The 16,796-nt window shown below is 42.9% G+C and overlaps 1 protein-coding gene across 5 annotated transcripts in view; it reads left to right on the forward strand.

The window, feature by feature from the left end:
• The first annotated feature begins 997 nt into the window (after positions 1-997).
• Positions 998-16,796, forward strand: part of TRIM37 (tripartite motif containing 37) — a 31,500-nt gene continuing 15,701 nt past the window's right edge. For all 5 annotated transcript variants that reach the window (XM_075720239.1, XM_075720241.1, XM_075720238.1 and 2 more), the window contains exons 1-11: positions 998-1,029; positions 3,122-3,223; positions 4,564-4,604; positions 5,767-5,883; positions 7,148-7,235; positions 8,159-8,281; positions 9,606-9,729; positions 11,620-11,687; positions 13,861-13,985; positions 15,378-15,428; positions 15,873-15,954. In XM_075720239.1, coding sequence (XP_075576354.1) covers positions 1,009-1,029; positions 3,122-3,223; positions 4,564-4,604; positions 5,767-5,883; positions 7,148-7,235; positions 8,159-8,281; positions 9,606-9,729; positions 11,620-11,687; positions 13,861-13,985; positions 15,378-15,428; positions 15,873-15,954 — 942 coding nt within the window. In that variant the 5' untranslated portion in view covers positions 998-1,008. The remainder of the gene's footprint in view (positions 1,030-3,121; positions 3,224-4,563; positions 4,605-5,766; positions 5,884-7,147; positions 7,236-8,158; positions 8,282-9,605; positions 9,730-11,619; positions 11,688-13,860; positions 13,986-15,377; positions 15,429-15,872; positions 15,955-16,796) is intronic.

Below are 16,796 nucleotides of genomic sequence, written 5' to 3' on the forward strand. Positions count from 1 at the left end.
AAACCGATTTAAGCATTTAGACTTAAATCATATTGATCCTATTTTCAATACAGGACTTGATCCTTACTCTCACTGCCTTCCACAGTGTTAAAGATTGAATTTATTAGTGAAATCTGGCTAAAAGTATTAAAGTTAGTGGGAAAACAACCGCATCCAAGATTGTGCTGAGCGTCATTTAAGCGCAACTGCAGCCTTGAGGCCAGGTACCTCGTCCGTTTCTAAAACCACGCCGAGATGTGGAAATCCATCCCTGCAGCTAGATTTTGCTTAGCGCTGCCTTGCCTGCCCTTACTCCTGAAATCTGCCATCAGCACCGGGCACCCCAGCGCAAAGCGGGGCTGAGCTGACCGCTCGGGATCCCTGCAGCTCCGTCTTGAAACCCGACAGCTGCAAATTCCTCTGAGAAACCCAACAGCGTCCCTCGCCTTGATGTGCGTTCAGGGCTGCCATGCTGCTGCTGCCGAAGGGCGGGGGGCCGCGCTCCGCCGGGAGCCGGCCCTGAGCGCACCTGCCCGCGGGCGGAGGCTCCTCGGCTGGGCCGCTGCCTCGGCACCGCTCCTCCGCTTTCTGGGCCGGGAGCGCCGCTGAGGGCGGTCAGCCCTCAGCCCCCGGCTCCCGGGGCCGCCCGAGCCCCGCCGCTGCCCTCAGCCCGGGGCCGCCCGAGCCCCGCCGCTGCCCTCAGCCCGGGACCTCCCGGGGCCGCCCGAGCCCCACCGCTGCCCTCAGCGCCCTCAGCCCCCTCAGGCCGGGCCGGGCGCCCCACGCATGCGCAGTGCGGCGCGGCGGTCAGGCGCCACCTCCCCTGACGGCGCGGCGCGGCGCGGGCCGGCGGAGGGCGGAGCGCCCCGCTCCCCGCGGACATGGCCGCCCGGCTGCGGGGGGCCGGGGCGCAGCCTCCGCCCGGCGGCTCCTAACCCCCCTCCCCGCCACCGCCGCGCCTCCGCTTTTCACCCCCGGGCAGCGCGGCAGGGAGAGGGGCCGGGGAGAGCCTTCCCCGGAGCCGCGGCCATGGACGAGCAGAGCGTGGAGGTGAGCGGTTGGGCGGCGGTTGCGCTCCCTCAGGGAGGCGGGAATGGCGGGGCGGGGGAAGCGCTGCCTCCCCGGGGGCGCAGCTGCCAGGCCGCGGGGTGTGTGTGGGGGGGGGAAGCAGGCGGGACGGCGCGGCCGCACCTTCCCCTCGGCGGGGGATGGCGAGCGGCGGGGCCGGGCCTCTCTGGCGGGAGTGCGGGGCGGGCCCGCCTCAGCTCTGCGGGCCGGGGGAGCGCTGGCGGGGCGGGCCCGCCTCACCCCTCTGCGGCTCGGGGGGGGTTGGCGGTGCGGGGCGGGCCCGCCTCACCCCTCTGCGGCTCAGGGGGGGGGTTGGCGGTGCGGGGCGGGCCCGCCTCACCCCTCTGCGGCTCGGGGGGGGGTTGGCGGTGCGGGGCGGGCCCGCCTCACCCCTCTGCGGCTCGGGGGGGGTTGGCGGTGCGGGGCGGGCCCGCCTCACCCCTCTGCGGCTCAGGGGGGGGGGTTGGCGGTGCGGGGCGGGCCCGCCTCACCCCTCTGCGGCTCAGGGGGGGGGTTGGCGGTGCGGGGCGGGCCCGCCTCACCCCTCTGCGGCTCAGGGGGGGGGTTGGCGGTGCGGGGCGGGCCCGCCTCACCCCTCTGCGGCTCAGGGGGGGGGTTGGCGGTGCGGGGCGGGCCCGCCTCACCCCTCTGCGGGCCGGGGGAGCGCTGGCGCCGGGGCCGCACAGCCCTCGGCAGGTCCCTTCCCGTGGGTGAGGGGAGAGGGGCCGAGCGGCGGCGAGCTGCGGGCGGCGGAAGGCGGCTGGCAGGGATGCGGTGGCGGGGATGCGGTGGCAGGGAGCTGGGCTCCTGCCTGCGCCGGTGGGCCGGGTGCGAAGGAAGCGGCGTGGGGAGAGGTGGCGTGGGGAGGTGACGGGCCGCGGTCATCTCACACAGTCGGGGTTAGAAAATGAGCTGGTGGAGCGTCGGAGGTGCCTGTTCTGGAGGTGGAGGGAGAGCTGGCGCTGACAGAACCCGTCTTGGCATGCGTGAAGGCACAGTGCTCGCTGTCTCTGCCTGTAAGCTGGGCTGCTTGCACGCATTGCTGTGGTCCGTGTTAACTGCAGCCAAACAGGAGAACTTAAAAGACCTTGTGTGGTGATTTCCTGTAAATGCACGTATTGCGTTTGAATGGTTTGCGACCATTACAGAAGGCGCTGATGTATGGGAGATACTGCGGTACCTGTAAATTGAAGATACGCCTCGTTTCTGTGCTGGTTTATAATTTCGGCTTTGGGGGGAAAAAAATAGCCCATCTGAAGAATCTTTCAAAGTTCCACAGTTAAAGCCAGAAGAGATTTAACTCCTGTACAACGCAGAACGTAAAGCTTCTTTATCAGTGAAAAATCTATCAATATGGGAAGCAAACATCGCTTGGCATTTCAGAATACCTTTTTCATTTGGGGAATGGAGAGAGATGAGGTGATTGTATTCTAGAACAAAATGTTTCTCTCTTCAAACGGGTAGAGTAAAACAATATGTTAAATTACATTTTTATTGCCCAAGATTAATTAAATGGGGTGTGTGGGGGTGTAGAAATTGTGGAGCTAGTGCTGATGGTAGACCTTAAAAGAATGTAAGTCTTGTAACAGTAAAAAAAAAAAAAAAAGCCCCATCCAATTCAACCCATCTCGTTATCATTCTGTGTAATACATACATGCACTTGCCATGCTTTTGAATTGGTTTCGTGCCAGTACACTGAAGCGTGTGGGTTCAGAATCTGCAGGTGCAGCACATTTTCTTCTGGCAACTGTTCAATCCCATGTGAACGCAAGTAGGAGTAATATCTTGGCCACAGAAAGGCCATCTTGGAAAAAGATAAACCAAACAAAGAAACTATTCCTTGAAGAAGAAGAAGAATAGTGTTATAAAATGGGTGCTGGGGGCTGGTGTAGTGTAGGGGAAAGCGGGGAGGAGAGCCACGGTGTTTGACTTAGCGTCTTGCCGTGAGATGCTCTGTCCGTAGCTGTTTGGAATGGGACTGCATTTGTGAAACATGGCTCTCTGCCTGGAAAATAAATACAACTCTGATATGTTTGAAATATGTGGCTTAATAGCGATAATCTACCCTTTGCAGAGCATTGCTGAAGTATTCCGATGTTTTATTTGTATGGAGAAATTGCGTGATGCACGCCTCTGCCCTCATTGCTCCAAGCTGTGCTGTTTCAGTTGTATTCGGGTGAGTTTGCTTATTATAGTTCATTCTTGCAAACGTATGAGCTTAAAAACTGCTGATCTTATGAACACATTCTTGCTGTTTTCTTGCCCCTTTTCCTGGAGTTCCAAGGATTCCTTTTCCTTGCTCTGTGCTCTTTAGTTTCCCTTTCAAAATCTTTTACAACACCCTGGAGAAAAACTAGGCAGGCTGTGCATTGGATTCAGTAGTGCTAATTATAGGGACTATCTGGAATAATTGCTTTTAAGAAACAGACATGTAATGATCCCTTCTTTAGCATCTCTTGAGAGTCAGTGATGCCTGTGTGGAAGACAAAAGTTGGAACAGGAATCAAATGCTGACTTTGCATCTGTCAGTATGGAACACTGGAAGGTTATAACATCACCTCTTGTCATCTTGGAGATGTTTTTAAATGCTTACCAAACTAGTATGATATGATCAGATACGGGCTAAATCTGGCATAGCAGGCTGAAGCAGCATCTGAAGTATCTCAATTCGTTTATTAAGGCCACGGTTACCAATGTGTAACGCTTCAGTTCCAAGTTCACATACTGTCACGTGTTTGTGTAGTGGGAGAGGGTTCAGCTGAGGTTTTCAGACCTCCGGTAGCGTTGCCAGAAATGGGAACGATCATCGTTCCCTTGAAAGCTCTGACAAGAACTATAGGTGAAGGATTCGTGTTACATACTGAGAATGTTAGATGACATATTGTTGCTGAGTGGTGAGAGATTATTCATGAGACTCTTTAAATGTAGTAGTGAGCTGACAAATACAAGCCCTTCAACTGCTGAGCTTTTGCGCTTGTAAGTTGTAGTGGGCAGGTGAAGTTCTTTCCTCAGCTGTCTTTGGCGCTTTCTGGAAGAGAAACATTCAAAGGGTCCTTGGTGGAATTGATCATTGAGCTGCAGTTTTACTTGCGTGTAAATAGCTCGAGAGGAAGAAATAAATTACTTTGAAGACTAATAATTTAGACTCTGAAAATTGTGCTTGTTGTATCTTTTGCTTTCTTTTGTTGAAACGTGCTCTTCAGCCTATGGCTGTGGGAGTCTGCACCAGGTGTGTGGTTTCTAATGGAATATTTGGTGCCTCAGAAGTCTCTGTATAATTTTAACTGAAGTGTCTTTGACATCTAAAGAAAAGAGGTTGCTTTGTTACTAAGATACAAATAGCAGCTTCTTCTGTGACTAAGTGGTTGAACAGTTAAATTGCAAATCTCTAAAAAAAGGAAAAAATATAGGAAGACTGTAATAAAAAGAAGTAACTCCTAATTAACGATAGAATGTACTTGCTTGCAGTTCTTTTCTTACGATCCCTTTAAAAACGTTTTTCCTTTTCCTTCATAGCGTTGGCTGACTGAACAAAGAGCTCAGTGCCCTCATTGTAGGTAAGGTATTTTTAATATCAGAAATAAATTAACAGGAATTGGGTGTACTGTCCTGTTATGATCGATCTTTTTTCAGTGCTGGTTGTACTAAATTTGTAAGCTTGATTTTTGAGACCTGCCTGCTGTTACTATAAAAATGTACCCTGGTACAATGCTTATCCTAAAATACATTCTAGTTTTGTGAGAAACTAAGCAAGCTCTTTGTCCTTCCCCTATTGCACTGCTGTTTTCAGTGCATGTAGTTGGTGTAATAAGAGTAACTAGATGGTATTCCCCTTAGAACTCTTTATATTCTTCTTGCAAGAGTCAGCAGAAACCTCAGTTTTCAGACTGAAATGTGTACTTTTTTTTAATACCAGTAATTTGTGAGACTTACCTTATGTGTTGCAGATTTGTCTGAGAGGTAGCTACAATGTGTTGTTTGCTTTGGTTATTTTTTTTAATGCAATGCCCCACCCCGTCCCCCCACAAGCCCTGGCACTCCTTAGCGCTTGCAGTTCCTGAGTACCTAGCAATTCTAGCTCTTGATAGACCAAAAATTGGAAGGTATCGTATTTTTTTCCCCCCTAAGGGAAGGGAGGTTTTTAAAAACAACTAACCAACCATTTCTCCAGAACTTTTTTAATATTCAGCTTTTAAAGTATTTGATCAGTAGCTCTGAAATGCTTGTAAGGTAAAATAGGTAAATATCAGTTAAAATAGGTAAATATATCAGTTAAAATATATCAGTTAAAATTTAAAATTTTAAATAAATATATCAGTTAAAATAGGTAAATATATCTACATTTTACAAAAGGGATAATTGAAGCACTGCGACGGGGATAGTTGAATAATGGGTGAAGTTGAAGAAGCGCTGAGAAATGAAATGATTTGCCCAGCGTTACCCAGGTGCCTATAAAGAAATCTGGAAATAGTTCCTGGGTTCCCCATGCAGCTATTGTACGTCATGGCAGGGTGGTTCATTGTGGTTCCTACCTCCTCCCAGCCCCCAAATGACCAAATTGACTTAAAAGTTACTTTTAATAATAACTAGTACAGCTTCAGCTTTTTGCCTGTGACTTTTTCCAATAGTGTAGAATTGATGAACTGAATTCACTTCAATGCTTCTCTTTTAGCTCCTGGAGCTGAGTTCTTGCTCTAACTCTAGCAATGCTTCTTGCAGAGCCCCGCTGCAGCTACGAGAGCTCGTAAACTGTCGTTGGGCAGAAGAGGTCACACAACAGCTCGATACGCTTCAACTGTGCAATCTCACAAAGCACGAAGAAAATGAAAAAGACAAGTAAACGGAGCATTCTTCACATAAAGCGTTTTGCAGTTTGCCTTATGTGGGCAGGCTTTTAGTTTCAGCTCATTATTAAAATGAGGGGACAAACTGATAACTTTTACATACTTAAAAGCTGAATTGTACCCATTGTCGGACTAAAAGCTGGAGTTCATTTCTGTCACGCTTAATGGAATGAGAAAAGCTCTTCGCTGCCTTTGACTAGAAAACTACTACTATTTCTAGTTTGACTCGGTATAGTTAAAATGAGAGAGATGGGAAACATGAAGGGTAGTAATACTTCTTAAGGCTTTTAGCCCTTCTTAGTGACCATACATCTGAAATAAAAGTCTTCTCGCAATGGCTTGCTCATTTGGCAGTCCCATTAAGACTGTGGGTGCTGATTTGGTATCTCGGAACATAAAAGCAGAGAAGCCATTCTGAGATGTCTTCTAGTGCCTTGCGGAAATGTAATTGATAAACCCAGTTTGAGATCAAAGAGAATTATATAAAAGTCCCACAGAAAGCACTACTGTTGCTATATCTGTCACGTTACTGCTGTTCATTCTCCTTCCTTGTCTTTGGAGTCTCCTGTATTTTCTGAGATATTTTCTTCCTAGGAGCAACTGTCAGTATTTTCTCAGCAGGCTTTTGTCCTGGTTTTATCCCATTACCAGTGCTATTATGTGTTTTAAGATGTATTCTGGAGATTTGAAGGAGGAAAAGTGTGAGAAAAAGCACTGAAAAATGGATAGGGACTGATCGTGTGTTCTATACCTGCCTCTTCCCCAAGTTCCTTGAATGGTAAGGGAGGAGGAAGGGAGAGGCATGTGTTTTAGGTCTGGCCTGGTCTGTGCTCAGTTTCTTGATTGATGCTGTTCCTGAAATGTTAAGAAATAACAGAGGTTAGTTTGTCCAAAAAGCTTATGAGCCATTGCTCTGTGGTTACTTTAGGTTGCATATGACTTGGATTTTAATAATGTGAAGTATTAACTTCTAGAATTCCGAGCTTTATTCATTGGCAAAACCCTTTATCTGCTATGTAGAAATCCAATTTTGGTAATGTACTTTCTCTGTGAAACACTTCCTGAGAGAATACTAAGAGCAACATTTATTTTACAAAAGGTTTTTACTGAATATAAGTATTTTTGTTGCAAAACCCTGGTGATGTTTTGTGCTTTACTCTCAATATCGGGTAGCAAAACAAGTGAAAATGTTAAATTGAGTTTGCAGAAAATTCATAGCTATCTTCTCTTGATAATACATATATTTTTTGTTTAAGGTGTGAAAATCATCACGAAAAGCTTAGTGTGTTCTGCTGGACCTGTAAGAAGTGTATCTGCCACCAGTGTGCGCTTTGGGGAGGAATGGTAAGTAGAGGCTTGCTGGCTGTTGCGTGGTATGTTACAATAAGAGACTGCAAGTGTTGTGTTTGACAGCAGTTTGAAGAAATAGAAATGCTGTGAAACTGTTGTTATGGCTATTGAATTGCCATGCAAATCCTGTATTTGACAGCAGTTTGAAGAAATAGAAATGCTGTGAAACTGTTGTTATGGCTATTGAATTGCCGTGCAAATCCTGTATTTGTACGTGTATTTATAATTTAATGTGAACATTGGTTGTGAAAGGTGATACCTTCTGTTTATAATTAAAGAAGGAAATTGAATTTTTGCTGAAAGGAGGTCAGAATTACCTTCCTTGTTATAAACTTCATGATGTCTTGGACAAACTGTAGGTGGTGCTGAGAATTTTATGGGCAAAGGAAGCAGTCTTTCTCGGAGAATACAGATAACACGTTATTTAAACGTCCTGGCCTGTAATCTCGAATATCTTCAAAGCTGTATTAGTAGCACAGTTCACCACGCTGTTTGTTATCCTTTCAATTGAGAGTATTTCAAGGAGAGACTGCTGTCATTGTTTGGAGTGTAAGTGGTTAACAGTGTGCTGCCTTTGTTTGGGAAGGGTGTCTTAATAATAATAAGATAACCCTTCTATCGTTATTTGATTTGTTAGAGAATTGCACAGTGAATGAAGCAGTATATTTTTGGAGGGCTGTTGAGCCTCCAAATAACTCTTGACAGGAAGCTTTGATGCTATGAAAGCCAAATTCATGACTTATGAAGGGAAGTGAAAGACAGGCTTCCTACATACAATCTGCTTTGGAACTTTTCCAAAATGAGTGATACACTAGGAGGCTTTCTTCCCCTCTCTTTCAGTAATTTAATAGGAGTAGAATAAAGTTAAAATGGGATGCTCTATTATTTCTCCCCTCTGCCTTTTTCTTTTCTAACAGCATGGAGGACATACTTTTAAGCCACTGGCAGAAATCTATGAGCAACACGTCACAAAAGTAAATGAAGAAGTGGCAAAGCTTAGGAGAAGACTCATGGAATTGATCAGTTTGGTGCAAGAAGTGGTAAGAAACCGATCCCAGATAATGTTAAGTTGTCCCGTAGTATGCCATTGTCTAAGGATAACGGTAAAGTAGGAAATGGATATCGTACTCCATTTCATACGCTTATGATGTTTTTGGTACCTATTCAGAAGCTGTTGCTTTTGTGAAGGTAATCAGATTATCCCACAGAGAGATACTCTTTTCATACAATGTGGAATTTTGGTTTTGTAGTTGCCAGACAGAAAAAAATGTGAGTTAGCTAACAGGGAGTTTTTCTTTTGGTGTATGCTATTTAAAAGCTAGAGTTGTGCAGTTCTTTGAAAGATGTATTTTTGTCAACACTTATAAAAGTGCAGTCTGCCATGGTAAGACAGTATAAAAATGCTTTATTGTAATAAAGCTTAGTTTTCCTTTCTTTAGGAGAATAAAGTAGAGCTCTATTTGAGCCCACAGCATGGGCTGTGAAACAGCTCACCAGTTAGAGATTTGAAGTTTGCGTACCCCCTTTTTCTTCCCCATAGGGGTAAACGTGTTAGACATCCAAATATCAGCTTTGGCAGTTTCAGTGGGAATTCCAACAATTCAGTACAGTTTCTTGTATTCTAGGAAGGATTATTTTTGTGTTCTGCTGAATGCTGTTACATTTATTGTGTAGTCTTTGTGCAAATAAAATAAGGGTATTTTTTAAACAAGTTTTGGTATGGGTTTTGTCTGTGCTATTATTCAGGTAGTTGTTTGCCACATGCAGTGGTAGGTTAGCTCTGCTTCAGCTCAAATGTGACTCTGACCTCCCCTGGTGGGCTACTTGTAAGTATTTGTAAAATGTTGAGAGGATTGTGGCCTTCACCTTCCAGGGTGAAGGGCACAATGTTTATCAAATTATTCCTGTTACCAAGAAGGTAGCTTTTCTGTGCTGCTCAAGTTACAGAAGAGAAACTGGCAGTTGTGCTTAGAAATTTTCATGCTAAAGAATCCCCATCTGGCAAATCTCTCTGTAATGAGGAAATTACAATTACAAATTACAAAAAATCTCAACTTGCTGTTAACCTTTGGTCACCCACCAGAGGGCACGCTTACAGATCCAGTAGAAGTCAAAGGATATTTACAACTGACAACAGGAATAGCCTGTAATACAGTTCATCTAAAACACATTCCTGTTTTCTTATTCTAAACACGCAAGCTTCAGTAAGATGAGGATTTCTCCCCCTGCCCCCCATAGGGATTCTGGGGAGGCCTAGGCATTTCTGGGATCTGAGAGAGCAGAGTCAACGTGTCAATGAGTGAAACGTGCAGAAGTGTGAACGCTTTTTTTTTTGTGCATGTTTTTTCCTGAACCCTGTTTTAGGAGAGGAATGTGGAGGCAGTGCGTAGTGCGAAGGATGAACGAGTTCGGGAAATCAGGAATGCAGTGGAGATGATGATTGCCCGGTTAGACACTCAGCTGAAGAATAAGCTTATAACATTAATGGGTAGGTACCTGCCTGTTCTATTACAAGTAGGAGCAATATATTAACAATGTGTAAATCTATTGAGAAACTTTCTTGCCCTGGGAGTATGACTCCTTACACACTTTATGGTGTTAAGTGAGCTAACTGCTACAGAAAACTTCTATCTACAGCAAAGCTTTTAGTTAATTATGTAGTTACTGTGATACAGTTCTGAGTTCAGATGTTCTGTTAGAAACTCCTGTATAATAACTTGGAGAATGTTTCCATCTAATTGGAAGATGCTTAGTACCTTTCACCTGAAGTGTTTTTACACCATCATTTGTGTTAGCCAAGAAGTCCATCTTTGTAATGTATACTCTTTTTAACATGATTTAAAAAAACCTTAAAAGTCTATACGAGATGTCTGGTGAGCAACAGTTCAGATCCATACATACAGGCAGCCTTGTCTGCAAATGAAGAGCATGGCATCTGGAATCAGAGCTGCTAGTTTGGTTCGTGATGCTTCTGCTAACCAGGCACTGGTCACGTTAGCTCTCCTTTGGTATGAACAGAGGTGAGAAGACAGGTGGTACACTTGCAGGTATTGAACCTTACAGAAGCAACGCTACTGAAAATTAAGTGGAGCTTTCAATGAGAAGGACAGAATGTTCCTCGGTTGGCTATAACTCTGTACATGCTTTGCTCAACTAATTTTGCCTTGATTTTTCCATGTGTGTTTTCATTTGCATAAGTGCATTGATAGGAGCACGTACTAAAGGTGGCATCTTCTTGGGATATTGGTTTCTTTAGACACTCTTGAAATTTTATACTTATGACCTTAGTTTTGCAAGGTACGCAACCAGTAGATCAAAGTACACAGACAAGTAGATCCTCGACCTTGTATCTATGTATTTGTCTAGGAAATAAAAGTGAGGCAATGAAATAGCTCTGCTGGAAATGTATTTCTGATGCTTGAAATCTTCACACACACAGACACGCGCCCCCGCCTCTCCCTGCCACCCACCCAAAGAAAACCTGAAATGTTCATGCTTGGAAAATGTCCTTAGCTTTCATAATGCTTGTGTTTATTTTTAGTTCAGTTCCATTAAAAACAAAACAACATAATAAATGTATACGAGCTATGTTTCCTCTCTAAATTCATGTCAATACTTTAAAATATTTGCTTTGCATTAAATCCAGGATTCATACATTCATACATGTTTTGTGCCTATATCACAGTAATCAGTCACAAGATTTGTTTTAGTGTGTACTCATCAAAGATCAGTCTTAAAGCTGTAGTAGAATGTCCTAATTATTTGTATGTACAGGTTAACATTTTGTCCAAGTAACACCTTTTTTTCTAACAGCTGCCAAACACTCTTCAGGTACGTAATGTATGATGGAGACAAAGTAAATCCCCATGATAGAAAACAGACAAGTGTGACTTGGGTATTTATTCTTTTTCATCGTGGTCTTCATGCTAGTGGAAATGCATAAACACATTTAAACGTTGTTCTTTTTTATAAAGAAAACACTTAAACATCAAAGTCAAGAGAAATGGTGGCTTTTAGGAGAAAAGTGTCAGCTAATATAAAAGAGAGGCTTGTCTGGGTGAGAGCAAATTCAGTGAAGTCAAACCTGCTTTTTTTTTTGTCAAAAAAAGCACCCCAAAACAACAAACCTGCCATTTCTGGGACACAGGATGTTTCATTACTGTCTTAACCTCAAGTGACTTCTTCACTACAGCTCTAAGTAAAAACCTAGGTTTGCTTGCTTTTAAAACGCTTTCTCAATCAGCCTTGGTATATTTAGAAATCCTTTACCTTAGTAGGTTCTGGGGCAGCTTCCAGGTAAAAAAAAAAAAAAAAAAAAAGAGAGAAAAAACTCAGTTTTTTAAAATCCAGTGAGTATGTCTTTTTTTTCTTTAAACAGGTCAAAAGACATCGCTTACTCAAGAAACTGAACTTCTGGAATCCCTGCTTCAAGAAGTAGAACATCAGGTGATTATGAAAAGAGCTGAAATGTTCTGTTACGTAGATCCCTCCTCAGTCGGCCTTTCTTGCTATTTTTTTTTTAAAACTATTAATTGATGGATATTTCTTGAGGGTATCTTTTCAGTTAAGTGGCCTTAGGTTGCACAATTTCTTCTTAAAAACATGTCTTCTAGAAAAGGTGAAAGGTGTTCTTCTGTTGCTTGAAAAACTAGTACAGGGATGAATAGCGATATCATATAAAACTACACCATTAGGTGTTTGTTTAAGGTAACAGCATTTAGACGGTGTAGGTAGATTCTGTTAGTTCTGCCACTGGTGACTGCGTATGAATAGTGGTGCCTATAAAGGGAGAGTAAAGAAAAATTTCTGTTTCTCTTTGTGCTTTTGAGGAAAACTGAACCGGTTCTAGTTCTTTTATTCCTGTCCATCTGTCTTTCCAAGAAGATGACATGGTATCGCTTTTTTCATCTTGCTTCTAGCCGTACAAGCTCAGCTTTTGTAAATGAAATACTCGGCTTCTGCAGAGCTTGATTATACTTGCGCTGAACAATCCCTGCTTGCTCTGAGGCAATGGAAGGTTTTCTTCAGGCATTACTGCGTCCAGTAATTATCTTTTGGCAGAGTTTGACATTTTAGGTTGGAGGTGGGGGCTAAGCTTCTCTGTGAGTGATGCCTCTCGTCCTGTATTCTTTTTTCATTCCCTGCACTGCTTTTGATTCAGAATGCTAAGCTGGCTTTATCACTTGATCAGCAATTATCATGTTCTCCGTGCACTTAAGTTAATTATTTCATACCTGTGATGGAATGTCTTAGTTGCAGAATTGATGACATCAGGAGGATGAGTGCTCCTGCATACCATGCATCAGCATTTTTTTGTCTGTTTCTTGAGAGCTTTCTGTGTATAGATCATTCAAAAATTACTACGTTGCAGCCCAAATGAGGACCTTCTAAATCCTGAATAGCAGTGCGTATGCAGCTCTGCAGATCAGCTTCTCTTTTGCAGACAAAAACCATTAAAATAATTGGTGCTAGTGAAACACGATCTCCCTCCAAAATAGGAGGAAAAGCTTACTAGCTAAAAAAAATTGTGAGAAGATGCAGACATTTGGCAACTGTGTAGGTTTCTACTGCTTGTTTAAAGTCATCGTATGTGGCTTTATCAGGAGAGGCTTTGAATTTCATATTCCTTTTGTGGAAGTAACAGAATTATTTGAAGAACTCATAGGAAAAATGTGACTTTTTAAAATGTGCATGTTAGTCTGACTTAAGCCTGACAGAAAGTCTGAAAGTCTAAGGTATGTTGTTCCAATGTTTAAAGTATAAATAAGCAGCAGAGTAGATTTGTCTCCATTAGTAAAGAGGTGTAGAAAATGCAGTACTAGCTATTCAAAGAACACGTAAGATTAGGTTTTATTAATTTTTTTCAGATTTTGAAAAGATCTTTGTTACTGCACTGGTTTTGTAAGATATCTCAAATGAAGTGGATTAAAGAGGGTTTTTTGGTCTGCTATTGAAGATAGGATAGACTTTGTTTTGTTCAAATTTGGATGAACGAAAAAAGTACAGTGCTTGGCAGTACAGCAGTAAAGGAGTAACAAAAACGTAGAAGAACTATCTAATGTCACAGGAGCTTGTATCGCTGTCTTGTGATGTATTTGAGCAAATTATCCCAATGTCTAATTAAGCGTCCTTTCCAGATTGATTTACTTTGTTATTGTTGCGTAAACACGGTAATAGATGTGACTTGGTATTAATCAGAGATCTTGTATATAAATAAGTTTAACCTAAGTGCAGTACATACCAATTGCTGTAACTTTCATTGTAGAATTTGACAGAGTCTTAAATATTCAGGACTTCCCAAATGGGTTGCACAGGCTTTGGAGTGAGACAGAATTAGAATATCTATTTTAATTTCCTAACAGGAATTTTAGAACACATGGCCATCAGCTGTCATAGGCCCATTCTTAGTCTTAAGAGCCGACAGTTTCAAGGGAAATAAAACCCAAACAAATGGAGGAGGGCAGAACAAAACCAACCTCCAAGCTTCATTTCGCGTTGCATTGTGGGTAGTCTTTCTGAAGCTGTGACAGACATGCAGTTTATTTGTTTAAAACCAAAAGTGGTTTCTACTAATGACAGAAGGATTTTTTTTCTTCTTTCCTTTTTTTTCCCCATGTAGTTACGATCGTGCAGTAAGAGTGAGTTGATATCCAAAAGTTCAGAGATCCTAATGATGTTCCAGCAGGTTCATCGGAAGCCTATGGCCTCGTTTGTCACTACTCCTGTCCCCCCAGACTTCACAAGGTAAGCATTGCATTTCCTTTTTGTTGTAGTTTGAACATCAAAGCCATCTTATGAAGGTTTGTTTTGCTTGTTAAAAAACGTTTGAAGTTACTTAGAGGAGAGTATCTCTTTCCCATTTTACCGTACCACTGTATGGAGGAGGATGTTCCAGTGAGTCTGGGAGGTAGATGTCGGATTCTTGTGCGTGTCAGCCTTTTGTAAAACTCGGACAGGAGAGTACCACTGTATTTTAACACATGGGTTTGAAAGAGTGGATGATAGGCGGCTGATGGATAGGTTGCTGGAGAGCTTGCCTGATACCCGCCTATAGCGAAGGGGAGTCAGACTTCTCGGCTGTATGAGCAATGGTAATGGTAAGCTATGGAGTAACGTGATTCTGCCCGTGTCTGTGTTAAACTCAATATTTCTGACTGAATTTAGGTCCATGCTTACACAATGAAAACAATAAACTGCTTAACTTACTCTTGTTAGTAACCTATGCCGCAAGTAGGCTTTTCTGTTCTAGCAGGGCTTATCTTATGTCTGTAGTCCCTGCTGGGGAGTCAGGACAGTGGGTTCCAGCTGACAATTTTTTTTCTTTTTTACACTTAGTTTACTGATTTGTCCTTTTTCTCTTATTATTGGGTCATTCGGTATATAATTGCAAGGCTCTCATGAGATGCCTCTGCAGGTCACCTTAATTCAGAATATCTAGCCAAATCACTTCATAACACAATTCCTCATAAAGAGAGTGCTGCTAGTGCTGGCTTCTGAGGAAGTCTGTTCAGAGTTTAGGCTAGCTGGCTAAAAAGCATCTCCAAAAAATTGAAAGTAGAAGTCTTAGAAGAATTCCTCAAATCATTTCGTGCTCTCTAGCAAGAATCAATTTGGCTTGCTTTTAAATGCAATCTCAAAACTATTGCCCTGACATGCTTTCTGAAAAGAATAATTAAATGCGTCTGTGAGGAGAGTTTCAATCTGGATGTTCATTTTCCAATGGCAGTAAGGTATCTCCTGTTCTGAAACACGAACCATTTACACTTTGTACTTTCAGCCGTGAGATAGTTTCATCCTTTCTAGAACTACCAAGGAGTCTTACGTTAAAAATTCACCATATTGAGATTATTAACCATCACAGGTAAAAGGGAGAAATCTTCTTAAATACTTCTGGTTGCTCTTCCCTTCATAACGTGAAATAGTTGTATTATTGTGTGATGCCACATGGAGAGGTACTGGGGAGAAGGCTTATAAATGGAATTTTCAGAAGTGCTAAAATAACCCAGTGTATTCCTAGTGAATTTCAGTGGCTCTGGTGACCTAAATCATCCTAAGTGCTTCTAAAGATTCCAAAAGTCGGGATTTTTAATGTCATGTTATTCAGCTTTAATATATTTTTTTTCCACCCCTCCCCAGTGAACTGGTTCCAGCCTATGACTCAACTACGTTTGTCTTGGAAAACTTCAGGTAAGAATGTATCTTAAATTACTGTGAATATCAAGAAGCTTTTTCCTTTTTCTTCTGTACATGAGTAGTGTTTAAAACACAGAATAGTCTCTACAGGAAACTGTTAGATATGAACTAAGCTGTAGGAATTCAATCAACAATCTCTTGTTTACCAGGCAAACAACAATTAACCCTAGCTAAACTGTTAGCTAAAAAGATTTTTTCCATGATAAAGGCAGACTACTTTTTTTTTTTTTTTTTAAAAAAAGATTGAATAATTTTGCAAGGAATACGTAGAGTTGTATGGACACTTAACATTTTGCGTGGGCCTCATGCTGCTGCGTGCTCTGTGCAGCAAGAAGTATGGTTCTAGAGGGTAAGAGTGCAAGGGTATGTGCAGCTTGCTGTTTCATGGAGGGTTTTGCTTTGTCTCAATAGCAAATGTTTTTTCTCCTTTCTCCATAGTACGTTGCGTCAGCGAGCAGATCCTGTTTACAGTCCACCTCTTCAAGTGTCAGGACTTTGCTGGAGGTTAAAAGTCTATCCCGTGAGTTATATTTTCAACCAGAGATGTTATCCTATCCAAAACACTTAACCAGCATTCGTATGCTTCTCTTGTAAGGAAACATCAGTTAGTTTCTTCTCATGTTGTATGTAAAAAGCTGTGTGAAAAGAATGTAGTGAGATTGCAGAGTTGATCACCGACCATTGGAGTGTTCCCTCTCTGCCTCCAGATAACAGCATGAACATTCTCACTATAGTTAATCTGGGTAATTTAAAAGCAATTAAAAATGGGTCTTGCAAATATGCCGTAGGAACTTTAGTAGATATTTTTACCGTTTTTGTCTGAGTGGTTTTTGCAGATGTTTCTTGCAGAACTGAGGTCTAGAATAACTTACCATATTTATGTTTATGAATAATCCTTAGTTGGGAAGTTGGGAGGAGGACAAGGTATTAGTTGAAAGGGAATCTGTTTTATTGCCTGTCCAGTTCTCAGATGCTGACATTAAAACGTGTGTATTGCACTAATGTCCTTTCAGTGGGCTGAATATCCAAGTTTCAGAAGCAATGTCTCTGTCAGCGTTGGAATGTTCACCCACGAGGGGTGATCATTTTACAGTCTGCTAGTCTGGCCAGTGCTTCCAGGGAGCTCTGGCTGCCACTACAGCTGGGTTTGGGGAAATGCGCGTGTAGTGGAGTACAAGTTTTGTTTGTTAGTGATTTACATGGCATCTTCAGAGAACTGGATTAATCTGGTGAGCCCATGTATGCCCAGAGTTGTACTCTTGCAGTGCAGAGGTAGACCCCTGTGTAAGTTTTCAGAGTACTGTAAATTCAGGATTGACTGCATAAGGTGTGCTGTCAGAAGGCATTACAATTTATTTTTTA

Source organism: Pelecanus crispus, chromosome 12 (genome assembly GCF_030463565.1).
Source record: "Pelecanus crispus isolate bPelCri1 chromosome 12, bPelCri1.pri, whole genome shotgun sequence".
Classification (NCBI taxonomy): Eukaryota; Metazoa; Chordata; class Aves; order Pelecaniformes; family Pelecanidae; genus Pelecanus; species Pelecanus crispus.